This window comes from Capra hircus, chromosome 1 (genome assembly GCF_001704415.2).
Source record: "Capra hircus breed San Clemente chromosome 1, ASM170441v1, whole genome shotgun sequence".
Taxonomy (NCBI): domain Eukaryota; kingdom Metazoa; phylum Chordata; class Mammalia; order Artiodactyla; family Bovidae; genus Capra; species Capra hircus.
Genome location: NC_030808.1, coordinates 70,764,268 through 70,791,128, shown reverse-complemented (window position 1 = coordinate 70,791,128; position 26,861 = coordinate 70,764,268). Strand labels below are relative to the sequence as shown.

The window sequence follows — 26,861 nt, the reverse complement described above, 5'->3', positions numbered from 1 at the left end:
AGAATATACACTGAGTCACAGTTACATCTGGTTGTTTTACTATGTTGATGTACTATGGGTCATTTTTCAAAGGCAAATATTATAGTGCATCCCAGGACACCTGTGTTCACACGATCAGTTCTTTGAAACTATATTTGGATGTACAAGCTATTAAAAGCTTCTTGTACTGAGTGACCTTTCAGGCAGAATTTAGATCGAATACTCACACTGCTGCTGCCTGTTGCTGAGTGGATAGCAGCAGAAAACCCTGGATTCAAACCTCTGTGGGGCTTTTGTTTTGTTTGTTTTGTTTCTTTTCATTTTGCCGTAAGAAGATGAACAATGAAACCACAACCCTGATATCCTTAAAGGAGGCAATGAAAAGGTTGCTAAGGGCTACAGGGAGGGAGCAAGCATGGGTCAGCTTTTCTGGGAAGATGGGTAGGAGAAGAATGAAGAATAAAAACAGGCAAATAGCTACACGCATGCTAATTAGAATTCTTTTTCTGTTAATGTGTTCAGGTTCAAAAATTGTGTCCATTAATAATAAAAATCTCCTCCTAGGTGCTATATTCCATTCGATTAATGCATGCGCTATATGCTGGGCTTACAAAAATAAGCAAAATGTGATTTCTGTCCTCAAGGAGCTCACAGCCTTTGGAATAACAGATTTATTAAAAAATGCTTACAATTTAATGTGACTGACCTTACAATGGTGATGTTCCTAAAGGGCTATGAGAACATGAAGAGAGGAATGAATTTTGCTTTTGATAGTGGGAAAAGGAACCCTTCATAGAGGGACGTTTAGACTGGATCTGAAAGTGTGAGTAGGAATTTGCCAGAAATAAAAATATGGGAAGGAATTCGAGGGTGAGGAAAGTCTGTGTAAACCCCAGATGTTTGGGCTATCATACCGTATTCAGTCAGCAGCTAGATGTCTCGTGACTGGTGACTAAGTCGTGCAAGAGGACTGACAGAGGATGGGGCAAGGTTAAAGAGTCTACAATTCCTGCTGAGGAGACTCGACTTGACTCTAGCAATGTCACTAGGCAAGTCAGGGCAGCATAAAATGTATATAATAGTCAAGTTATGAGAACAGAATTGTGTTTTAGAAGAATAGCTCTCGGGGATGGACTGGAGGTGAAAAGCAGAAATCTAGTTAGACTATTGTAATCCTAGGTTGAAGTGAAAGATGGTGATTAACTGATTTACTAGAGATAGAGAGGAGGGAATAGATTAGAGATATGTTGATGGAGAGAAAGGGGGAAAATAGTGAGTTATTCTGAGATTTCTAGTTCAAGGAATTGGGTAGATGGTGATCCCATTAACTGAGCTGGACAACTGTCACAGAAATGCAGATTTGCAGACATGTTCCTTAGGATTTATTTGAAACGATCTAGGAATGCCTTTGAACGATCAAGGCTATGGTTTTTCCAGTAGTCATGTATGGATGTGAGAGTTGGACTGTGAAGAAAGCTAAGCGCCGAAGAATCGATGCTTTTGAACTGTGGTGTTGGAGAAGACTCTTGAGAGTCCCGTGGACTGCAAGGACATCCAACCAGTCCATTCTAAAGGAGATCAGTCCTGGGTGTTCTTTGGAAGGAATGATGCTAAAGCTGAAACTCCAATACTTTGGCCACCTCATGCGAAGAGTTGACTCATTGGAAAACACTCTGATGCTGGGAGGGATTAGGGGCAGGAGGACAAGGGGACGACAGAGGATGAGATGGCTGGATGGCATCACTGACTCGATGGACGTGAGTTTGAGTGAACTCCGGGAGTTGGTGATGGACAGGGAGGCCTGGCGTGCTGTGATTCATGGGGTCACAAAGAGTCTGACACGACTGAGCAACTGAACTGAACTGAACTGAACTGAACTGCGGGATGCCTTTTGGTGAAAGGATTCCAAATAATTGTTTCAATTTATGTAAACCTATTACTAATTGACAAGCTAGAGTTTATCTCTAGAGTTCAAGCTGGAGATGACTTATAAGAAGTACATTCTTAAAGGTCTAAAAGTTAATACAAAGAGTTTACCAGATTTAATAGTTTTGACTTGTAGCCAGATTGCTGGCATATTAGGTCATGTAGGCCTATGTTCCTATGAAAATGCATATTTCATAGAGAGCCTTGAAAAAAAGTGAAAATGTTAGTCGCTCAGTTGTATCTGACTTTTTGCAACCCCATGGACTCTACACTGCCAGGCTCCTCTGTCCCTGGAATTCTCCAGGCAAGAATATTGCAGTGTAGCCATTCCCATCTCCAGGGATCAAACCCAGGTCTCTCGCACTGCAGGCATATTCTTTACCATCTGAGCCACCAAGGAAGCCCAAGAATATTGGAATGCATAGCTATTCCCTTCTCCAGGGGATCTTCCCAATGAAAATGCACATTTCATACAGAGCTTTATCTATATGCATATAGAATCCAGAGCAATGAGAAAATTCCATTGCTGCAATTTCTGAAGATGGAGTGCAAGGGGAGGGGTTTACTTAGTAAATTCGGCTTAAGACAGTTGAGTCTGATACCACCATCTAAGTGGAGATGTACAAAACATAGCTGAAAATTCAACTCTAGAGCTTAGGACAGGGGTGGTGAAGTGAAGTGAAGTGAAGTAAGGTGGCTCAGTCATGTCCGACTCTTTGTGACCCCATGGACTGGGGCCTACTACGCTCCTCTGTCCATGGGATTTTCGAGGCAAGAGTACTGGAGTGGGTTGCCATTTCCTTCTCCAGAGGATCTTCCTGACTCAGGGATCGAACCCAGGTCTCCTGCACCGTAGGCAGACGCTTTACCCTCTGAGCCACCAGGGAAGGACAGGGGTGGTACCTGAAGCTAATTAACCTTGGAATAAAGTGAAGACCAAGAAGAGAAGATGGTCAAGGACAGAACCCTAAGCAATCACAGCAGTATTCAGGTCACTGGGGACATAGAAACTCAGGAAACTGGCTGTGTATCACTTCATGAAAGACAGTGTGGGTGACTTCATGCAAGTGAGTTGTGGGGTTTCAGTTCTTTGTGGTTCCGTTAGATGTAATTTTTATGTCACAGCGCCCTCTAATGATCAGGGTTGTTCAGAGCAACTCAGGTCCCCCTTTTGCTGTTACACTGCCTAGCATTTCACTAATATCACAAATGTCATAGAAGACATGTTTTATTACTTCTGTGTAAGACCTCTGCTAGGTATTGGGGCACAAGCATAAAGATGTTCAAGAAATAGTCTACGATCCTCTCTCTTCAAGGTTTACAATTTAGATCACGAAAAGCTAACTCTAAAAATAAAGGAAGAGGTGGGGAGTGACAAGTAATAGAGACAGTGTCTGTGACAGAGAAGCAGGCAAGGAGCAGATCTCCAGGTAGAAAGGCTGAGGGATTCAGGCAGGCATGGAATGAGCTTATCCCTGATAGATAAGACTTTGACAGTCAGAATATGGTGGAGAAAGCCACCTTAATAAATATGGGTCTCAGCACTTGTTAATAGCTATATGATGGTTAAGTCTTGATCTTTTTGAGACTCAATTTCTTTATCTGTAAAATAGTAAAAATGACTGCTTCACTACTTATGGTTGTGATGAGAATCAAATTAAAGTTTGTATAAAATACTTCTTAAAGTATGAGGTACAATATATTAATAAAGATGAGGCAGATTGTTGAGATAATTAGACAATTCACATGTTCGGCAATATAAGGAATGCAAGAACTAGGATGATGACTAGAGAGAATGGCAAATGGGAACATCTATCCATAACTGTTTAAAATTTAGGCAGCTACTGATAGTGACTGTAAATAATGTATTGTAGCTTTATCTTTACGCAAAATCTTAGTTTTGTGCTCTGACCCAAATTAACCTTTGATTCTGTTATACTATAGAGTAGACCACAAGCTCCAAGCTTTAGAAGCACATTTTAAAGAACTGGACTTCATCAAGGATAATCTGACACAGAAATTCGAAGATCATAGCAAGACTTTGGCAAACCAGGGAGCCCAAGATGAGCTATGGACAGCAGTTCTGTCACTCAAGTGAGTATCTAATCAGAAATCAGTGGAATTTTGTGGTTTCATGAGAGCTTGTAGTGGTCATTCTAAAACTGCGCTTCTTAATATGGTTCCAACAATGGGTTGTGAAGAAATCATATTTTTTCAGGCTCATTCATTCAAAAAAGACTGAGTGCTGGTTTACTTCCCATACTGTGGTACACATCTCAGAGTCCCTTGCTTGGCAAAGTTTGAATAACACAGAGATGGATAATGTAAGTGCTCTGCCATTGAAAAATTTGTCGTATGAGTGGCCTGAGATCTAAGCTATCCAGTTTAGTGCAAATCCTCTTTTCTTTTTTAAAAAAATTATTTTAATAGTATATATCTGTTAATTCTAAATTCCTAATTTATACTATGGTAACCATACGATTATTTTCTGTGTCTGTGAATCTATTTCATAAGTTCATTTGTACTATTTTCTTAGATTCCACATATAAGTGATATTGTGATGTTTGTCTGTCTTACTTCACTTAGTACTGTAACCTCTAGGTCCATCTTGTTGCTGCAAGGACATTATTTCACTCTTTTTTATTGCTGAGTAACATTCCATTGTAGATATATACCACAACTTCTTTAGCCATTCATCTGCTGATGGGCACTTAGGTTGCTTCCATGTCTTGGCTTTTGTAATAGGGCAAGCCCTATTTCTAAAGTATTTTCTAAACTATAACAGCTGCTTCTGTTCTGAACCCAAAAGCTGGGTTGGCCTCTTGGTGTGTGTTGGGTCAAAAGACACAACCAAGCCAAAGATTTGGACAAGGAAGGATTTATTACTTGCAGCAAGCAAGGAGAACAGTAGGGATCTTTCCCCAAGCAGTGTCTTCCCAAATATCAAAATCAGAAAGTTTTAAGCTAAGGATAGATGCATATTCATGAAGGAGCTTGAACAGAGGAGACCAGCACAGAACTGGGGCAAAGGTTGACAGAATTCAAGCTTAAATGATTGAAGTCAAAAGGGTCAGAAAAGGTCAACATCATCATTCTATCCTCCACCTGGGCTCCAAAATCACTGTGGATGGTGACTGCAGCCATGAAATGAAGACACTTGCTCCTTGGAAGAAAAGCTATGACAAACCTAGACAGTATGTTAAAAAGAGGAGACAATACTTTGCCGACAAAAATCTGTCTAGTTAAAGCTATTTGAGAGTTGGACCATAAAGAAGGATGAGCACCAAAGAACTGAGGCTTTCAAACTGTGGTGCTAGAGAGGACTCTTGAGAGTTCTTTGGATAGCAAGATCAAACCGGTCAATCCTAAAGGAAATCGATCCTAAATATTCATTGGAAGGACTGATACTGAAGCTGAAGCTGCAATACTTTGGCCACCTGATGCAAAGAGCTGACTCATTGGAAAAGACTCTGATGCTGGTAAAGATTGAAGGCAGGAGGATAAGGGGTGACAGAGGATGAGATTATTGGAGGACGTCATCAACTCAATGGACATGAGTTTGAGCAAATTCCGGGAGACTGTGAAGGACAGGGATGCCTGGTGTGCTACATACAGTCCATGGAGTTGCAAAGAGGTGGACATGACTGAGTGACTGAACAACCACCACTGCCACCTGGGTGGGGCTTTAGTTCCTGCAGAACTCTAAGTTACATATCAGACTGTTACGTATATCCTTTTAGGAAGAATTGGGCTTCCCTGGTGGCTCAGATGGTTAAGAATCTGCCTGCAATGCAGGAGACCCAGGTTCAATCCCTGGGTCAGGAAGATCCCCTGGAGAAGGAAATGGCAGTCCATTCCAGTATTCTTGCCTGGAGAATCCCATGGACAGAGGAGTCTGGTGGGCGACAGTCCTTGGGGTCACGAAGAGTTGGACACAACTGAGCAACCAACACTTATCACTGAACTATTGTTTCTTGATATCCTTTCCTTTGTTCCAACATTCCATCACTTCCCTTAAGATCATGAATTACTGAGACCTGTTCTAGGGCAAGCACTGTGGCCAGGCTTAGATCACAAAACTGCTTAGATAAACAATGGCTTTTCTTATGTCAAGAGATCCAAGTCTTGTTCTCTTTCACTGGAAACCTCTAACCCAATCTGTTTAAAGTTCTCCTAGTATGTTTATACTTCTTTGAATTATCCTAATAAAATTCACTTTATGGCTGCACATAGAGAGTTCTACTGCTTAAAAAGTGCCCACATTTTTTGTAGGTTCACTTCAATGGAATTGAATATTTTATACAGCTACGTCATTGAAGTACTTGTCCACTTGCACACTTGTGTGCTTGAGAAGCTGCCAGATCTGGTGAGAAGTCTTCCCACCTTAGCCTCCATCCTTAGACGAAAAGTCACGAACAAGCGCATCAGAGTTGTATGGGAGTCTGTTCTGGAGGAGTATGGGTTGCAAGAAGCAGATATCACAGCACTGTGTATCTTCTTTGTAGCACATGGTAACAAGGCAGAACACTACATTGCTAAAGTAAGGCAGATGTATATAAGAGATATCAATTTCATGATCTCTAATATGGTAAAGAACCAGGCTCTGCAGGATGGTTTGCTGAAGGCTGTGCAGGTCATTGAGAAGGGGAAAGCAGAAATGGCCCCTCAAGAGAAAAAGTCAACCGTAAAAGAGTTGATACCATCAGTCAAAAGCTAATCTGTTACACTGGACTCAGAGATTCCATGTCTAGTATAATTTATCTTGCAAATGGGAAGCAATACATATACACAATTTAATACAGGTTTATTTTTATAGCAAAAGTGAAAAGTGTTAAATTATAATACACTGGTACAATGGATACTTTCTGTGTAGCAATATAAAAGAATGAAGAAGCTTTCATGTAACTGTATAGTAACACAGAGTTATCGCCAAGATGTGTTTTAAAATATTTCCAACATTATTGCTCAGTGGGAAAAAAAGGGCAAAAACAAATACATAGGCTACTATATCTATAAACTTCTGGAGAAATACATTAAAAAGTGGTAACATTGTCTTAGGGAAGAAAACTAATTAGAGGCTAGGGATCAAAGGCAGGAAGAAGTCTTTTCACTGTTAATTCATTTTGTACTTTATGAATTTTGAAACATGTGAATGTATGATGTAGTAAATAAAAAAAAATCTACTATATTTCGTATGTTGATGTGTATTTTCTTTCTGGTACAGTTCCATAGGTATTTTATACTAGAAAGGGAATTCCCACACAGTGATCATATATTTTATAATCTTTTTTAAACAAATGCCATGCAATATGTAGCGTCAATAATAGAAACATTTTAAAATATGGATCCTGCCCTACAGGCAAAAGTTACTTAATTTAGAAGGTACAAATTCAGGACAACCAGAATGAGTAACACCTTGGAGGGAAGTTAGGTAGAGAAGGATAAATAATACAAGATGTGTTACCTTGCTGGTTCCTCCTTGAAAATAGGTTGGTTGCCAGATACATGCACTTAGTCTTATCCTTCTCCAGACACATTGTTCAGAGAAACCATGCCACAAAAGAGAGAGAGACTGGAACTATGTCTTGGAAGTGTTACTAAATCAAACTTGGGTCTGCAACAAAGCCAATCTACTGACATGCGGTTGTGTTAAGATAAAGTACAGCATTTATTGCAGGGCACTAAATAAAGAGAACAGGCAGCTTGTGCTTGAACAGACAGCATTACCAAGTCCGAGCTGGTTCTACTCACTGACCAATAAGATGGCAAACTAATGTCTGAAAATAACCATCCCATCTGGGTCTGGATGCCAGGTTCTTTTACAGAATGAGTGGGGTGGAGGGGGTGGGGTGAGGAAGAGAAGTAAAAAGCCCCTTCATCTTGCAAGTATCTCCTAGAATGGCAAGTCTGGGGAAGGGATGTGTCAATTTCTTCCTTCCTGTAGCCATCCACAGGTGAGCAGGGTCCTGAACAAAGGTCCTGATTTAACAGTCAGGCAGAGGGGCAAGGTTCCCTGAGGCAGGCCATCATGTATAAACAGTACAGAAGGGTACTACAGAAAGGTAGGCTGAGGAGTACAGAGGGAAGAATTTTCAAGTTACTCCTCGGGTCTCAGTTTGTTTTGAGGTTTCCCTTTTTCTGCCCAGAGACCAATCTTGCGACACGGCCCGGTTTCCGCAGTCCCCGGGAGCAGAACCACGCGAGAAAATTAGAGCCACAACGACCCGAGGGGGGCGGTGGCTCACCGGTAAAAGAACCCGCCAATGCAGGAGCCGCAGGAGACAGGGGTTCCATTCCAGGTTTGGGAAGATCACCTGGAAAAGGGCATGACAACCCGCTCCATTATTCTTGCCTCGAGAATCCCAAGGACAGAGGAATCTTTCGGGCCACAGACGATAGTGACGCAGAGCCCAAAAGGACTGGACCGACTTAGCAAGCAAGCACACACGCCTCGCGAGGGGAGGGGCGGGCTCTCTCCCGGCCGGGGGGCGGGGCCAGCAGGGCGGGCGGTGCGCGCGCAGGCCCGGAAGTCCCGTCTGCGGAATGTTAGCTGTCTGTATCCTTTGTCGGTTTTGTATGATGGGAGGGGCTGTTTTGGCGGGCAGTCGTGACGCCACTAGCCCTTGCGGGATTCTAAGGCGCCGCCGCTAAGATTAGGCTTTCTGGCTGACTTTAGAGAGGACAAGGGGTGGGCTCAGAATCCGAGTAAGGCGCGAACGCGGACCCACAGCAGCGGTGAAACGGAAGTCCTGCTCCAACGGAGCCCGCGTCCGGGGGGAGCTGCAGTCTTCCTCGAGCGATGGCCCGAGGGCTGTGCGCCTCGGCGGCCTCCGTCTTGGCTGCCAGGAGCTAAGGGAGCGTTCTCACCTGGTAAGCGGGAGGAGGGGAACTTGGCGCGTGAGCTGGAGCCCACTTTCCGCCCTGCTGCAATGATTGTTAATGCCTGGGAGCAGCCAAGATTCATTTGTTTTCTTTCCGGATGTTTATCTTAAACATGGACAAATACACCGCCTTCCAGGGTCGTACTGTTCACCTGACCTGTAGAACACCATTTTTACTTCTAGACATTTGATGCTTTCAGTCTCTGAATTATGGCAGACTACTGGGCATAATATTTAAAACGCAAAACTGTTACTTTGCTTTTTTCTTATTCGGACCGGAAACAAGATTCTTTCTCTTTCAGGTATTGATGTTGAATATGCCTTATTAGCATATTAAAATGGCTGTACGCAAAGACTCCATCCCTTCCTTGTTAGAATGTCAATGCCAAATCTGTGTGGAAATCCTCTTTGAGCCTGTGACACTGCCTTGTAACCACACGCTCTGTAAACCATGTTTCGAATCGACTGTCGAAAAGGCAAGTTTGTGCTGTCCCTTCTGTCGCCGCCGGGTCTCTTCATGGGCTCGGTACCGTACCCGAACAAATTCTCTTGTTAATATGGAACTGTGGGAGACAATTCAAAAACACTATCCAAAGGAATGCAAGCTAAGAGCCTCTGGGCAAGAATCAAAGGAAATTGGTGAGTAAAACCCAGCGCGTTTGTTGTCTAAAAACCAAGGTCATTTTGAAAGCCAACGGCCACTAATCCATTTTTTAAAGGATAAAACAGAGAGCCAGTTAGTATTTGTCTAAAATTTTCAGAGGTATTTGGGTTTTTTTGGCCTCAAAATGTTGATTAAGGTCAATGGCAAGATTTTGTTCATTGTTATAATGCCCAGCCTGTGTTCACTTGGTGTTTGTTCGATTAAAAATGAAAAGAAAAACCCAAAACAAAAGAATTGCCCGATAGAGTCTTCAGTCGTGTGAAAAGTTATATAAATAGTCGCAGAGGAGCCACAATGGCAGTATAGCAACAGCAGAAGTAAGGATTCTTGTGTTAATGTCTTTTTCACGTTCAGTTATTTTCTCTAACTTGCTTGCCTATATATTGCCATTCATTTAATTCTTAAGCTTGCAGGGAGCCTAAAACAGCTTTCTGTGGCTATCTAGTTCAGCCGTTTTTATTCAAAGGTCCTCCACAGTGTGGACTCTTCTTTATGCCCCAAACTGAACACTTTATGTGCTCAATAAGTCATGCGATGTTTCTTGTTTAGGCTTTGAATGCAATGCTTAATACTTACCTTTTTTTGAAATTCTTTTTACTTATTGTCAGTTCAGTTCAGTTCAGTCCCTCAGTCATGTCTAACTCTTTGTGACTCCAGGGCCTGCAGCACACCAGGCTTCCCTGTCCCATTACCAACTCCCGAAGCTTGCTCAAATTCATGTCCGTTGAGCCGGTGATGCCATCCAACCATCTCATCCTCTGTCGTCCCCTTCTCCTCCTGTCCTCAATCTTGCCCAGCATCAGGGTCTTTTTCAGTTAGTCAGTTCTTCCCATCAGGTGGCCAAAGTATTGGAGTTTCAGCTTCAGCATCAGTCCTTCCAGTGAATATCCAGGACTGATTTCTGTTAGGATGTACAGGTTCGATCTCCTTGCAGTCCAAGGGACTCTCAAGAGCCTTCTCCAACACTACAGTTCAAAAGCATCAATTCTTTGGCGCTCAGCTTTCTTTATAGTCCAACTTTCACATCCATACCTGACTACTGAAAAACCATAGCTTTGACTCTACAGACCTTTATCGGCAAAGTAATGTCTATGCTTTTTAATATGCTATCCAAGTTGGTCATAGCTTTTCTTAGTTTGCCATTTTTATCATTTTTAAGTGGATGCAGTAGTGTTAATTACATTCACAGTGTTTTGCAACCATCACCACTATGTTTCCAAAACTTTTTCATCACTTAGCAGCAGACAGACTCTAACCATTAAGCTATGACTCCCACTCTTCCCCACCCCCTTTCCAGAGTTCTCTGTGAATTTGCTTGGTTTTTTAATTTCTATGAAGCCCCAGTAAAACACACACACCATCTGTTTAGCAGAATTAAACATCATAGACATCATTTACCACAGAATTAGCTCATAAAATGTTCCCATAAACCCCAAAAGATACCAGGACAAATCACCAAAATCAGATCTCCATGGTATAAGCAAGAAGGAAGCATCTGGGCTGTTTGATGGATCTGAGAACAAAAGAACTTCAGAAGAAGCAATAGGTATTCATTGGGAAGGGCTTCCCAGGTGCCTGGGCAGTAAAGAATCCACCTGCTGGATACAGGATGCTTGGGGCTGGTGCACTGGGATGACCCAGAGGGATGATATGGGGAGGGAGATGGGAGGGGGATTCAGGATGGGGAACATGTGTACACCCGTGGCGGATTCATGTTGATGTATGGCAAAACCAATACAATATTATAAAGTAATTAGCCTCCAATTAAAATAAATAAATTTAAAGTTAAAAAAAAAAAAGAACCACCTGCCAATGCAGGAGATGCGGGTTCAGTCCCTGGATCAGAAAGATCCCCTGGAGTAAGAAATGGCAACCCACTCCAGTGTTCTTGCCTGGGAAATCCCATAGACAGAGGAGCCTCATGGGCTACAGTCCATGGGGTCCCCCCAAAAATTAGACACAACTTAGCGACTCAACAACAGCAATATAAGTGTATTCATAAAATATGTGATCTGTTATGTCTGGCTTCTTTCACTTAGCATAATATTTCCAAGGTTCATACAAGGTTCTATTATTTATTAGTACTTCATTCCTTTTTAGGGCTGAATAATTTATATATATATTTTTTTTCATTCATTCATCGATGAGCATTTGGGTAGTTCTCACCTTTTGGCTGTTTGAATGGGTGCTGATATGAATACTCATGCACAAGTATTTGTTTGAATATGTTTTCATTTTTTGTGTATATAGGAGTGGAGTTGCTGGATCATATGGTAATTCTATGTTTAGCCTTTTGAGGATCTGCCAAACTTTTTCACAGATCTGCATCATTTTAAATTCCCTTCACAATGTGTAATGGTTTCAATTTCTGCACATCCTAACCAACACTAGTTCTTTTCTGCTTTTTAAAAAATTTTTTTCATTTTTTATAGCCATTCTAGGAGGTGTTAACTGGTATCTTAGTGTGTTTTTTTAAATGTGGTAAAGTATACATTACAAAATTTACCATTTTAACCATTTTTAGACGTTCAGTTCAAGGCATTGAGTACATTCACATAGGTGTGCAAGCATCACCATCATCCCTTTCCAGAACTTTTTCATCTTCAAAAACTGAAACTCTGTACCCATTGAACAATAATTCCTCAGTTCCTCTCCATCCAGCCCTTGGCATCACCACTGTTACTTCTTGTCTCTATGATTTAACTACTTTATGTACCTTATATAAGTAGAATCATAGTAGCTATTTGTAGCTTTTTTTGTCCCTTCCCTCCTGCCCTCCCTTTCTCTTTTTCTCCTCTCTCTCTTTTTCCCAGTATGGGCAATTTGGCGACTTCATTTAGAAAAAATAATCCAAGTATAATTACCTTACAATGTTATATTAGGTTCACTATTTCACAACAGTGATTCAGTAATTCTACATAGTACAAAATGATCACCACCTTCTTTCACTTAACATAAAGTCAGACTTTATGTTGTAGCATGTGAATGAATTTCATTTCTTTTTATGGCTAATATTTTATTGTATGTGTTTACTGTGTTTGTTTATCCTTTCATCTGTCAGTGGGTCATTACTTCCATCTTTGGCTTCCCCCTTTTGGCTGTTGTGAATTAACATTGGTGTACAAGTGTCAGTGTCCCTGCCTTCAACTCTTTTGAGCATATACCCGAAAAGAAATTGCTGGATCATGTGGTAATTCTATGTATTAATTTTTTGAGGAATTGCTGTACTCTTCCATAACAGCTGTACAATCTTAAATACTCCTGCCAGCAAGGGCAAGAGTTCCTTTTTGTATCTTTGTTAGCATTTGCTACTTTCTGGTTTTGTTTTCTTTGTTTGATGGAGTAGTGGGGAGATGCTGTCTCATTGGTTTTGATTTATATTTCCCTAATGACTAGTGATTGTGAGCATCTTTTCATGTGCTTGCTGGCCATTTGTATATGTCTTTTTTGGAGAACTATCTGTTTGCTATTATTGTGGGATTGTTTTTTTAAAATTCCTTTACTGTTATTTTAATGGCTTCTAGAGAAAGAGCTTAGTATACATATTTGTGTGCCATTTTGAACCAGAAAACCTCTGGCCTTTTTAAAAATGGAATTCCATATTCCTATAGCTGTTAATAATTGTACACTTATTTTAATTTTGCATTTTATATTAATATGGGTTTAATGGAAGCTCAAAGCTAGCTATAGAATTCTGTAATTGCCTATAATGTAATTTTCTCTCTTGATCTGAAACAGTTGATGACTATCAGCCAGTCCGCTTATTAAGTAAGCCTGGGGAATTAAGAAGAGAATATGAAGAGGAGATAAGCAAGGTAGGTCGTAAATGTTCTTTTTTGGAAAAATTTTCTGCTATGTTTTTGCATATAGTTTTATGTCCCTATATAAATAAATAATAATATATACTGAAATGTTAATGATTTTAATATAGTTTATAAAGGCTTCAGTTGTTTTATTTTAATGTGGACCATTACAGTTTTGTTTCTGTTTTGTTTTGCTTTTTGGCTGCAAGTCATGTGGGATCTTAGCTTCCTGACCAGGGGCTCAAACCCTCACCCTCTGCTTTGGAAGGCAAAGTCTTAATCTCTGGACCTCTAGGGACATCCCAAAGCTCCAGTTTTTACATGTGTTCAAAATAGTTAAAATTAGCTTTAGTTTATTTATATGTGTTTGGTGCTCTTCTTATGTGATAGTGATCTATAAGCATTTAAGTGTGAAGGAGATTTTTTAAACTTCCCTGAAGCTTTAAGCATAAAGGATGGGAAAATGGTGGTAGATTATGGTGTCTTAAGTCCATTTAGGCTCAAAACCACCATAGACTGGGTGAATGAAGCAACAAACTTGATTTCTCACAGTTCTGGATCTGGTGTTGGGCAAGGGTCTGTCTCCTGGCTTCTCAACAGCTGCCTTCTCACTGTGTTCTTACATGGTGAAGAGAGGGAGGGAGAGATGGATCATCTCTCCTGTCTCTTCTTCTAAGGCTACTAGTCCCCTTCATGAGGACTCCACCCTCATGATCCTATTACCTCCTGAAGGCCCCACCTCTAAATGTCACATTGAGGAGTTAGGGCTTCAGTATATGAATTTTAGAGGCACAAACAATGCCTTTAGATGAGGAAAGCATAAAGGGCTAATTGTGAAGTTGTTTTTCAGTCTTTCAGTCATGTCCGACTCTGACATCATGGACTGCAGCACACCAGGCTTCCCTGTCCTTCACCAGCTTCTGGAGCTTGCTCAAACTTATGTCCATTGAGTCAATGATGCCATCCAGCCATCGTCCTCTGTCATCCCCTTCTCCAGCCTTCAATCTTTCACAGCAACAGGGTCTTTTCCAGTGAGTCGGCTCTTTGCATCAGGTAGCCAAAGTATTGGAGTCTCAGCTTCAGCATTACCCCTTCCAATGAATATTCAGGGTTGATTTCCTTTAGGATCGACTGGTTTGATCTCCTTTTGTTGTCCAAGAGACTCTCAAGAGTCTCATCAGCACCACAATTCAAAAGCATCAATTCTTTGGTGCTCAGTCTACTTTCTTTGTCGAGTACCTGATTAGGAAAAGAGGGGTCTTTGGATTTCACTAGTACTAGGAGAGCCTTAGTACTCTTCTACCCTGATTAGTCTAGAGCAGTGTTGTCCAATAGAAGCATGATGTGGGTTCATACACAGTTGAAAGCTTCCTATTAGCCGCATTTTAATTTTTAAAAAAACATGAAATTAATTTTTATATATATTGTACCTAAAATATTTTATTATGTAGTCAGCATAGAAAGTATTGATTATTCTTATTTAGTCTTCAGCTGTGTATTTTGTACACTACATCTCAATTTGGACTAGTCACATTTCAATGGCCACATGTAGCTAGTGGCTACTGTATTAGACCATGTGAGCTCTACAAGAGCTAAAAAACAATCATAGTATTTAATTGTCAGCATATTGTCGAAACAATATCTTTAAGTAAGGGTTTAAGAAATAATGTTCACAACAATGTAGTGAGAACAGGTTTTATCAGGATGATTTTGGGTATAGATGAAAAAAACTAATTTATTGGAATTCCAGAGATTAGTAGGGACTTCAGGGCTGGTTTCATCCACAGCTCTGGTTCCAATTCTTTGCTGACTTCTGTTGCCTGGCTTTATCCTCAGGCTAATAGTAAGACAGCTGCACATTTCTGAACCTCAGCTGCGTATACAATGATACGCAGAGGAAGAAACAGCAGTCTCTTCCAATGGCTTTCCTTTAAGAGCAAGAAAACTTAACAAATCTTTCCTCCTATATCCTTCACTTGAATTGAATCAAGGACTTACTTATTTTCAAGTCAGGTCTTTTGGATTTCTAAAGTAATTCTTAACATTATTTCTTCCAGGAAGTATAGTTTAAATGCCCACAAGCATGGTCTTAGGTCCAGAAAGCTGAGTTTGAGCCTCCACTCTGTGACTTACTAAGCTAAGAAAGTTAGATCACTTACTGATCTATTAAAGTTTTTCTGTCTTTCCTCATCTGTAGATCATATAATGACCATTGTTGTTTTTTCAGCAACTACTGCACCGTTGCCCACCGTGTTTGGAGATTCATCCCAACTTCAGGGAGAGACCCTGATTAGTTTAATTCAGTTTTTATCATTCCATTCCCTTGCTAGTGTTTGGTTCAGAAACCTATGCCAAAGTTAGTCAGAACGTGACCTTCTATTACCTAGGGAAAAATATCCCCTAGGAAGACTTCCAAAACTGTATTATAGTGTAATAGAAACTGTGATAAGGACTGAAACAAGGAGGGATGAGGCTTTGATCAAGATTTCATTGGACCGACTGGGGAGGCTTCCTAAAGGAGACTTCCTGAACTACTTTACAGGAAATTGCCTCTCTAGATTTGACCTTAATTTGAGGGATTTTATTTCTTGCCAATTTGTTTCTTTTTTTTTTTTTTTACTATTCTTATTAAGAAATATTGCAAGTGTACTCAAAAGTTCAGAGAAGGATTGTTCTTTATTAACTCCCTTTAAGGTAGAGGCAGAGCGGCGAGCCTGTGAGGAAGAAGAAAACAAAGCCAGTGAAGAATACATCCAGAGATTACTGGCAGAGGAGGAAGAGGAGGAAAAGAGACAGGCAGAAAAAAGGCACAGAGAAATGGAGGAACAACTGAAAAGTGATGAAGAACTGGCAAGAAGACTAAGCCTTGATATTGTAAGTTTCAAGAAAGAACTTTGAAGTATCTCCATTGTTATTGCTTTGTTTGATTTTGAACAGTCTAAAGAGGAAGCATTCACCATAACTGAAACTATTTCTGACATATTTGCTCTACCTAAAACAAAACTTTTTTGGCATGTTGTTACCTATTTGCTCTAATCCAAGTATGTGGTTTTCTGGTTTGTTTGGGGATTTTTTTGTTTGTTAAGAATTTTTTTTTAATGTAGATCATTTTTAAAGTCTGTTGAATTTGTTACAATATTGCTTCTCTTATTCTCATGTTTTGTTTTTTTGCCATGAGGCATGTGGAATCTTAGCTCCCCGACCAGGAATTGAACCCATACCCCCTCATTGGAAAGCAAAGTCTTAACCACTGGACTGTTGAGGAAGTCCCCCAAGTATTCTATTAAAAACTTTTATTTTTCATAAGTAAATTCAGTTATGTAGGAAGCTGTTTAGTGGAAAATGAAAACTCCATTTCCCCCTCCCACTTCTCCACTCCTATTCTTATTCCATTACATCAGGCTCTTTCCCCAAAGGTTAGCACTATTAATGGTTTCTTTCTTATAACTTTTTTTTTTCACCTAAAAATGATATATAAATCACACTGGGGTTTTTTTTTTTCTGACTTTTTTTTTTCTTTTGAATGTGGGTTTATTTAGTATTTTATGTTCACAAACTTCTTTATCATTTTACATGTAAATGGGAAATGGCATCAGTCAGCACTGCAGAGGTAACATGATCCCCATATCTCAGAGGCTTTCAACCACCCACATTTATGACTTGTTCATGATTCATGTCAGCTGATTTGGTGGTGTTCCATGTGAAGAGGGAGTCCTCTTTAAGCCATGCCATTCTTATGGAAGAGGAAAGAGAATAAAAGCCAACCATGCAGTGGTTCCTAACGCTTCTGTTTAAGCATCATGATAGTTTACATGCCATTTAATAAAGCAAATCACTTGACTTGGTCCAACATCAAGGGTCAGGAAGACATTTAGTTTCATAAGAAACTGTTTCCTGACCTTTTTCACTTGATATTTCATATTTTTCATATTGTTACATATAGTCTATAATTCTTTTGTAATAGTGGTAAAATATTCCATTGTATGGATGCCAATCACTTTTTGAAAGTGAAGCACATTAAATTCTTTTTTGTCCATGCTGCGCGGCTTGTAGGATCTTAGTTACCCAATCAGGGATTGAACCCATGCCCCCTGCATGGAAGCACGGAGTCTTAAACACTGGACCACAAGGGAAGTCCCTAAATTCTAACATAACATATTAAACCTGGATTTTGTTATCTTGCCATGGTTAAAAATTACTGCTTAGGGGACAGTGAATTAAGGAAAGGATGATAGAACACATACTGTAAGACCAAAGGATATAGTGAGACCCAGTGATTTGAAAGGGCCTAGCAGAATCACTTGAAGTTCTTTTAAAATACAAAATCTCTGGGGATGGGATTTAGGGAATATCACTCCCCTCTGGGGGTGTGTGTGCAGGTTTGAGAGCCTCTAAAAACAATTCTTCTGCTTTCAAACAACAGATATCTTAAAATATACTTACCAAAGTGAAGTATATCCAGAATTGATTTTTTTCCCCCATTTTTTGAGAGGCTTGCCATTCATAATATAACTGAGTTCTGGAATGTCCACCCTTTTAAAAATTATATTTCCTTTTAAAATTTAAGTGGAATAGCTTCAGAACTTTACACAGTTGAGAAATTAAGTAAAAGACATAGACCATGGAACTTCCCTGGCAGTTCAGTGGTTATAACTCAGCACTTTCCCTGCCATAGCCCTGGATTCAATCCTTGATTGGGGAACTAAGATCCTGCTAGCTGAGCAGCAAGGCCACAAAAAAGACCAATAGAATAACAAATGGGATAGGAAAGAAAATATATCAAAGAGGAAACCCTGGGGTCAACTTTGTCTTTCAAGAATTATTGTTCTAATTCTTGTTTTCACATGGGATTATAAGAGCAAATCTATTGATATTTTGGAATAAAAGTTTGTTGGTTCAAGGCCAAATGTCAACCATCACCAAGTATGTTAATTTTTCAAATGACATAGTAGGAAACTTATGGGTCTGTCATGAGATAGGAAGTAAATATTCATGCTTATTTATTGGTATGCCCTTAAATTCCCAAATTAAATTATTTTTCATAAAATAACTTTTATTCCAGGTATAGCCCCAGCTTTCTCAGTTTTCCCCTATAGGTTAAAGTGGTTATAAATATATGAAATTATTCATTAGAAAAATTAAAAAATGATCAGTTACTGAGATTAGTATCATCATGCTCTTTGTTTATCTAACGTAAGGTAATAATGCAATTTAGACCAACTTAGATAAATTTATTAATTTTGTTTATACTAATTTTTGCATGGCCAGTATTATTTCACAGGATATATAGAATTTAAGCATAATGAGCATAATTCCTGAAAAATTCTATTGTGGATTCTGAGTTAATTAATAGCTTATTTTATTTTAAAATTGTTTTATGCTTTTTCTGTTGTCAAAGAACAATTTCTGTGAGGAAAGTGTTTTGGCTTCGCCTCTGAATTCCAGAAAATCTGATCCAGTCACAACCAAATCACAAAAGAAAAGTAAGAACAAACAAACAAACACTGGAGATATTCAGAAGTAAGTGAATATAGAACACTGCTGTATCAAAATTTGGTCCATCAGCTCTGCATGAAAACCTTCTAGATTGTCTGACATTAATATAAAGTGAAAATAAGAGAGATGCTCACATAGCTTACGTTTCTGGCTAACATGAAGAGAAATGTGAAACTTTTTTTTATCTTGACTGCTCAGGATTTCCATGTTGGTACCATTTTCTCAAAATCAATCTGTTGGATTCCTTCTTCTCTTGGTTTGGATTCAAATGAAAAAAAAAGTAGTCCAATATAAGGTCATCTTCATTGAAAGAGTTTACAGTTTGGCATCTAGATCTTACCCCACTCTGTTTTTCCCAGTTTATATATTACATTTCTTCCCTACTGTACAAAAAACATGAGTCAGGTAGTCAACAGTAGAGTGAATTTAGTTGCCCCACTGTGCCCCTCTTAGCAGCAAGACAAGTTGATAAGCTTTCCCATAGTAATTCATAGTCGAAGAAGTTTATCAACTACAATCTAGACTTCAAAAACATGTAAGGGCTTTTGGTTCAACTAGATAAATATGTGCAACTGATTTACCCCTTTCCAAAATTCATAGAAATTTAGGATTTGAGATAGTGGAAATTTGAGACAGGGAGATGAAGATTTATAGGGAGAGGGCAGTGTTAAAAGACGTGGTTGCTATTAAGAGAAAAAGCAGACATGTAGCCTCAATATTGTTAATGCTGATATTATGTAAAGTAGAAATCAAGAGAAAAGCCATTAAAAGAGAAAAGCAGGGATATTTCAAATTGATATAATATTATTCAGCATAAAGGATATAGGGGGCTTCCCAGGTGGTGCTATTGGTAGAAGAACCCGCCAGCCAATGCAGGAGACATAAAAAGGCACAGGCTTGATCCTTGGGTCAGGAAGATCCCCTGGAGAAGGAAGTGGCAACCCACTTCAGTATTCTTGCCTGGAGAATCCTTTGGACACTGGAGCCTGACAGGCTATAGTCCATAGGGTCGCAAAGAGTTGGACATCAGTCTGAGAAGCAACTTAGCATGCACACACATAAAGGATGTAATTGTCATAAATCTTCATGAATCTAAATATATACTTTGAAATATATAAACAAAAATGTATCACAAATACAAGAATAAACTGATGCTTAGATAGAGACATGCTCTTATGCTAACATATTGATAAATCTCATGTCTCTAAGCAGATAGTTGATATAAATTTGTATGTAATAAAATCTCTATACCAAAATGGTAAAGAATCTGATCATGGACCATTTTTCAGAGATAAAAAGTGTAGAATTTCTGACATTAAAAAGAAACTAACATATTCTTTCTCCTAATTTAAAGTGTCGTTTCCGTTACTTTTGGAAAGACTGTACAGTCTTAGGTTGTTTTGATGCCAGGACCTACCTATTTAGATTCTTTTGAGAATTAAGGAATAATTTAAATTTGACTTTTGCTTCCTTTTCTCCTGTTTTTCACTAAAATATCAATACTCGGACTTTTAAGTTTTGTTCCAGAGCTAGACCAAAATACTTGAGACAGGGAGATAAAATAGCACTTTTTCTGAGAAATCAGCCAAGTAGCAAGTGAGACAACTTTAAGCATAAATAGCTAATCTGGCTTTATTTCATTGGATACATGCCACTTGTGTTTCAAAGCATTCAAATTTGGCAAACTTTTTTTTATATATATATATTTTATTGAAGTGTAATTAACTTCGAACTCTTTTTTCTAAAGGTATTTGTCACCTAAATCTCAACTTGGGTCAGCATCACAGTCTGAAGTTGTACAGGAAGACAGAAAAAACTCCATGTCTAAGGTTTGTGGATGCTAAAGATATTCTTGGCTTGGCAAGTTTATTAATGCTATAGATCGTTAATACTTATAGTTTCCTACTTTTTTTTTAAAAAGTCACTGTAGTAAATGGAATACACCTTCTTAATCATCTTAGTCTCACCTAAGCTAGGAGTCAGCAGATTTTTTTCTCTAGAAAGCCAGATAGTAAATATTTTAGGCTTTGTAGCCCAGGTGGTCTCAGTCACAACTATTCAGTGATTTGTTTTCACGTGGAAGCATCCAGAATAAAATGTAAACAAATGAGCTTGTTTTTGTTCCAGTAAAACTGTTTACAAGAACAGACACCAGGTTGGATTTTGTCCATGGGCAAAATTTGTAGATCCCTAACCTAGATCATCAGACTCACAAAACTAAATAGGCTACCCCTGGTACCAGCTTCACTTAAAAGATAACAGAATGGGAAATAAAGCGTGCTAGTAGGGCAGCATCAGGCATATCTGTTCAGCAAGAATCCTCACTGCAGAGCTCCTAAGTGATGGCCTGGAAGTGAGACCATGCAGAGAAGTGTAGTCACCATGAAGATTTAGAAGTCCCATGCCCCATAAGAGTCAATTATTTACTGTAACGACTCATGGGTGTAGCTTCCAGAGGTCCTGGTAAGGAACACAGCCAGTCAAAGAGTTCTAAGTCGTTTACCAAAGCCCTGAACCTTGGCTTCCTGTAGGGGGTTAAAGACCCCTCCTAGGTCTCCTAGTACAAATGCAGTTCAACAATAAGGGTCACTTTTATCATAAGCTATGAGGCCTAGTGACACAAGTGACATTCCACCTCTATCATATTTCCAGGAAAATAGCACTAGAAAAAATGAGCTGACACCAAGATCAATGCCTGCATAGAAGGTTAACCAAAGTTTTGTTAATAGGTTCATAAATTTTTTTCAATTCAGGTAGGTGGTTTTATAGTACCTAACACTTAATGGACATTTAGGTGCCCAAAAATGTATGTATTTTCTTTAATCTTCATCACAACCACCAATTCTGTAAGGTATCCTTGTGTCCAGTTATAGTTGAGAAAACCTAGGCATGCAGAGGCTAGAGAATTGCTCAGAGTCCTGTGAAAGTGAGAGTCACTCAGCCATGTCCAACTCTTTGTGACCCCATACACTGTACAAATCCATGGAATTCTCCAGGCCAGAATACTGGAGTGGGCAGCCATTCCCTTCTCCAGAGAATCTTCCCAACCCAGGGATCTAACCCAAGCCTCCCACAGTTCAGGCAGATTCTTTACCAGCTGAGGCATAAAGAGTCTCTTAAGTAGAGGTAATAGAGGGAAATTCAAGTCCAGATAGTCTGGCTTATGCTGGGGCTTATGCTTACGATTGATGGAAGGAGGCATTGAAGGCGGGGATTTTTTTTCTCCCTTTCCTGATATTAATACTCACAGCAAAACGTGGTAGGCAGCTTAGAATTTGTCCAACCCAGACTACATTGGTTCACAAGAAATGTTATGAGGAACAATAAATGCAAAGCAAAGTAGGTAAAAGAACAGAGTTAAGATCTTGAACAATAAATAACTTTTGTCTTGAAGCAAATTCTCATTGAAGCCTTTCTTAAGGCTTTCCCATGGTCAAAACTAATCCTAGATCTTAATTTACCCAAGACCTGTAAGTGAGAAGAATTATACTGGCTAAAGCAAGAGTTCTTAACCTAAGGTCTGTGGGTAGAATCCATAGAGTAAATATGAACCTGGATAGAAGAAAAAGTTTATCTTCCACCTGACCTCTCATTTTAGTGTTTCCTATAGTCATGAATCGGAGAAGGCAATGGCAGCCCACTCCAGTACTCTTGCTTGGAAGATCCCATGGACGGAGAACCCTGGTAGTCTGCGGTCCATGGGATCGCTGAGTCGGACACGACTGAGCAACTTCACTTTCACTTTTCACTTTCATGCATTGGAGAAGGAAATGGCAACCCACTCCAGTATTCTTGCCTGGAGAATCCCAGGGACAGGGGAGCCTGGTGGGCTGCCGTCTGTGGGGTCACACAGAGTTGGACACGACTGAAGCGACTTAGCAACATAGTCATGAATATAAGCAGCAAACCATAATACTGTCAACAGTACCTGTGTCTTTGTCACCAATAACATATTACATTTGTTGTAGATCTCTTGAAACATTTATACTCATCCCTCCTTCAGTGTTACAAATTATTAGACTTGTTACTAGATCTTAGTATTTAATGTATTAATGATATGCATTATTATATCATAAGATTTTAATAATTATGTTGCAATATAAATTGATCCCTATGTATTTATTTTTATGTTTTAAAATATTATTCTCAGAAGAGGTCTGTCAGCTTCACAAAAATGCCAAAAGGAAGAGGGTTTGTGACACAAAAAGGTATTAAAAGTACCTGGGTTGGAGGAAGTTTAAAAGATGAAAGGTCAAGTCATGGTGCCAGCTGCTGGCCATATATAAAACTGGCTTGTGGGTTTTGAGCTGTAGGTTTTCATGGGAGTGAAAATGAAGAAATACCTTAAGTTGGCACACAGAATAAAAATACTATTAAAAACTAATATATCTTAGTAGTAGTAATAATCAGGTAATTATAGTATATAGTGACAACTCAGTTTTGGTGTCAGTGTAATAAGACTTATATGTTATGACTTGATGGTTTCCCTTGGTTCGTTCAGTCTTTTTCTGTTTTCTACAGAGAATTGACGACAACAGTGATGTGAAGAGCCCTACATGGCAAGACTCAGATGTTGAAGAAGATATGCCAACGCTTTCTCCTCAAATATATCTTGCAGTTCAGGAACAAGATGCAAAATCTTCAGTGGAGTCACCTATGCCTCAGTTATGTACCAGTGGTGGAGAATGGTGCCTTGAAGGAAAAGTTGAAACAGGACCAAGCAATCGTGAAAAAGGGTTATGTGTCATAAGTCTCGAGGAACCTAAAGCCAGAGTTCCCTACTCTGGAGATGCTGCCACTGAGGCACGTGGTGAAACAGAGAGTGAGTGTACTGTAACAGATACGACACAGTTCCTTAGAAACAACACGGTTGGGACAGAAAATGAAGAGTCCCACCTACTGATCAGTAAAGGTACCTCCAAAAGAAGAAACCTAGCACCTTTGTCTGAAGCAATCAGAGAGCCATGCTTTTCTGCAAAAAGAAAGAAAACGTTCCCCAAAGCCTCCTCAGACCAAGAGGAAACAGAAATCAGCTTGACCCAAAAACTGATAGATTTGGAACATCTACTTTATGAGAGACATAAGCAAGAAAAGCAGGACAGGTTACTAGCATTACAACTTCAGGAAGAGGTGGATCAAGAGCAAATAAGGCCAGACCGGCAAAAAGGATCCCCGGATGGATATCAGTTACGGACTGTGTCCTCACCTCCAGACAAAGTACTAAATGGACAGAGAAAGAATTCCAGAGACAGAAACTCCAAAAGACAAACTGAGCTAGAGCAGCCAAAACCTCAGACCAACTCAAAAAATGAAAACCATCGGCAACCTTCTTTTAAGATCCAGTTGAAATGTTCAGTTAATGGAAGAAAGATAGCAAATTCTACTAGAGATAATTGTAATGTACCTAAAACTGCTCATTCCCTACAGCCTAGTAAGTCACAGAAAAGTATTTTTCAGATGTTTCAGAGATTCACAAAGTAATGCTTGAGTAAGAAGAGTATTTTATAATCCAGTAAGGTTGAGTTGTAAAGCTTTCTATCATAGGTTCTTTATAAATTTTTCATTATCTCTGCTCTGTGGACACACTCATTGTCTCTAACTAAAGGAGCATGTGATTACAAAGGAGAAATATACAAATGTGTTTCTGCCAGACTCAGTTGTAAGCAAGAGTCCCACTCCCTTCCTTTTTCAAATAACTGATGTACTAAGTATAGGTTGACAGCCTTTACGGATATAAAATTGCATTTGCCGACTCCCAGGAAATCTTCAGTTCCGTGCATTCCCCCCAAAATGCATATTTTATGGCCTTTGAGCCCCTTTTTGTCCTGACTAGTAATCAAAGCAACATTAGTACCAAGTAGCTAAGGGATCCAGGCAGGGTTTAAAAGCTGTTTTCTTGCAGCTTTCCCATATATTTGCAGAGCACTTGACATACATCTTCCATAACACTAATTTCCATCTCTGCTTTAATTAAGTATTATAATATTTTCTTTGACTTAAAATGGGTTGGGGTCAGTGTTAAATCAGAAAAATTGGGGTTTTCTGGAAAATTAGTACTTAGTTGACAGAGAAAACTAGACCGTTGATACAGAGGAGCTTGTTTTGGGATGAGGCTAGTGGGGTAGATGAACAGTGTGGGATGATCAGACAGGTGGATCTAGAATGGAGTAGCAGGTGTAGTCTGGCAGAGTGTTCTTCCTCGTCCTTTCTTTGCTGAATGATACAAGAAACATTTAGATTTTATAGTTTTACACACCATACTATCTAATCTACTATTCCAGAGGAAAAAATGGAAAGTTATGTCACAGTATCGTATATTGTAGAACCTGACTAACCATGTGTTTATTTCCTTAGGTTATCATACTGACTTATTTGTGGACAAAAATAGAAAGTATGATACTTGGGTTTAACCCTATCTTACCCCCAAAAGTTAAAAAGGAAGGCAGCAATTTCATTTTATGAAATTTAACTTAGAGATCTTTTGTTTCAGTAGTATGAACAACTTTGAGCAAATAACAGGTTTAACAGCATTTCTGATGGATGTCTAGTTAACCATCCTATTAAGGTAATGACATAATAAAATGTCCTAGAGTTAATAATTGTAGTTTAAATTTATCAGTGCTTTTGGACATTGATTTTTTTTTTTCCTCCAAATTTTGTAACCAAAATTCTGTAATCTGCACACTGATGGCATCTCCTTCAATATTGATTAATTATGGGTAGAATCCTGATGCTAACTTAAAATTTAGTTTGCCCTTTCTCAAAAATGATTGTCTCCTGAGTAATGATTGTACTGAAATGAAGTGTACTTAGAAACTAAACAAATTTTTCTAAAGTAGACTAAAATCTTTTCATCAAACCAATATTTTTTAAGACCAATTTTGCTTTACATTTTAAGGATTCCTCAAATAAAAGTTATGCAGTTAAATCTTCCTGGAATAGTCCATGACCAAAAAGGGAGAAAAATAGTATAATGTATTTAGGATTTACATATTTAACCACTTATTTGTCTGTGAAAAGTCTTCTTAACTAAAATTGGTTTTAACACAAATTTTAACTTCTTAGTCTTTCTGATGCTCCTACCATGTATGCATCTTTGTGAGAAACTAGTAAATATTTTGTGTCATTAGAATGTATTGATACTTTTCCTTCCATTTTTGTGGAAGGGATATGAGAGTGTTTAATTTCTCAAGGAGTGCTAGAACTGTGCAGAGGCTGAAAATCTGAAAATTAAAATAATTATTAAAAATTAAAATGGACTATATGTTTTATCACAGTTAAAAATTAAAACATGAAAATAAGTTATGTGTAAAAACTACCATAAAGGAAAACTGGAAGACATGGAAGACTAGGGAAAAAGTAGATACAGTTCACCACAAAAAGCTAATTTCTTTTTATAAAGTGTCTGCCAGTACATTAAGAAAAAGACTAACAACTCAAGAAAAATTAGAAAAGTTTATGTTCCCAAGAAACAGTTCTCAGGAAAGGAAATACAAATGGCTCTTGAATGTGTGAAAAGATGCATAATATCACTTATACCAATGCTCATATGTTTTTCTATCCTTCATTAGTAAAGATAAAGGTGCTTTTTTGGTTTTGTTTTTATCTGTGTATAGGTTTTTGGTTTTTTTTTTTTCCAGTCTTGGCAAAACTGTAGGGAAATAGGCACTCTTATATGTTGCTTGATATGAATAGAAAATTTTAAAGCCCTGAAGAGGTAACCTTGGCAGTTTACCTCTAGTAATTTCTTACTGTTTTCACACATATGTATAATGGCATGCACAAAAGATTTTTGTATGGTATTGTTTATAATAACAAGTTAGAAACAACCTTAAGCATATCAAGAGACAATAAATGATGGTAAAACAGAATACTATACAGCAGTTAAAAAAACCCACTTTACTGTTATTAAAAGCACTATAAGATATAGAGTAAACAAAAAATACAAGTGTAGAATAGTGTGCAACTATTTATCCAAAGAAGAGAATTGAGAAACCTGTATGCAGGTCAGGAAGCAATAGTTAGAAATGGACATGAAACAACAGACTGGTTCCAAATTGGAAAAGGAATATGTCAAGGCTGTATATTGTCACCCTACTTATTTAACTTATA

General features: G+C 38.8%; 2 protein-coding genes across 3 annotated transcripts; both read left to right on the top strand.

Annotated features, from left to right (window-relative positions):
- SMCO1 (single-pass membrane protein with coiled-coil domains 1) lies at window positions 208–7,074 on the top strand. The gene is made up of 3 exons (XM_005675068.2): window positions 208–364; window positions 3,850–3,999; window positions 6,178–7,074. The coding sequence occupies exons 1-3, from the start codon at window positions 315–317 to the stop codon at window positions 6,620–6,622; spliced, it is 645 nt and encodes a 214-aa protein (XP_005675125.1). The 5' UTR covers window positions 208–314; the 3' UTR covers window positions 6,623–7,074.
- Window positions 8,437–26,004, top strand: RNF168 (ring finger protein 168). Of its 2 annotated transcripts, XM_005675067.2 has the most exons (7): window positions 8,437–8,775; window positions 9,089–9,425; window positions 13,189–13,265; window positions 15,948–16,127; window positions 18,652–18,773; window positions 20,497–20,578; window positions 23,271–26,004. In XM_005675067.2, the coding sequence occupies exons 2-7, from the start codon at window positions 9,125–9,127 to the stop codon at window positions 24,228–24,230; spliced, it is 1,722 nt and encodes a 573-aa protein (XP_005675124.2). In that variant the 5' UTR covers window positions 8,437–8,775; window positions 9,089–9,124; the 3' UTR covers window positions 24,231–26,004. The 2 variants fall into 2 exon arrangements, with proteins under 2 accessions (XP_005675124.2, XP_013818970.2); XM_013963516.2 differs by having other exon boundaries at window positions 8,437–9,425.

What these genes read in the sequence shown, in the direction of transcription:
- SMCO1 (XM_005675068.2), top strand. Translation starts at nt 315, where the DNA reads ATGAACAATGAAACCACAACCCTGATATCCTTAAAGGAGGCAATGAAA. An exon ending in TTAAAGGAGGCAATGAAAAG is followed by an intron (nt 365 to 3,849) that starts GTTGCTAAGGGC and finishes GTTATACTATAG; the next exon opens with AGTAGACCACAAGCTCCAAG. An exon ending in ACAGCAGTTCTGTCACTCAA is followed by an intron (nt 4,000 to 6,177) that starts GTGAGTATCTAA and finishes CATTTTTTGTAG; the next exon opens with GTTCACTTCAATGGAATTGA.
- RNF168 (XM_005675067.2), top strand. Translation starts at nt 9,125, where the DNA reads ATGGCTGTACGCAAAGACTCCATCCCTTCCTTGTTAGAATGTCAATGC. An exon ending in GCAAGAATCAAAGGAAATTG is followed by an intron (nt 9,426 to 13,188) that starts GTGAGTAAAACC and finishes GATCTGAAACAG; the next exon opens with TTGATGACTATCAGCCAGTC. An exon ending in AACACTGGAGATATTCAGAA is followed by an intron (nt 18,774 to 20,496) that starts GTAAGTGAATAT and finishes TTTTTTCTAAAG; the next exon opens with GTATTTGTCACCTAAATCTC.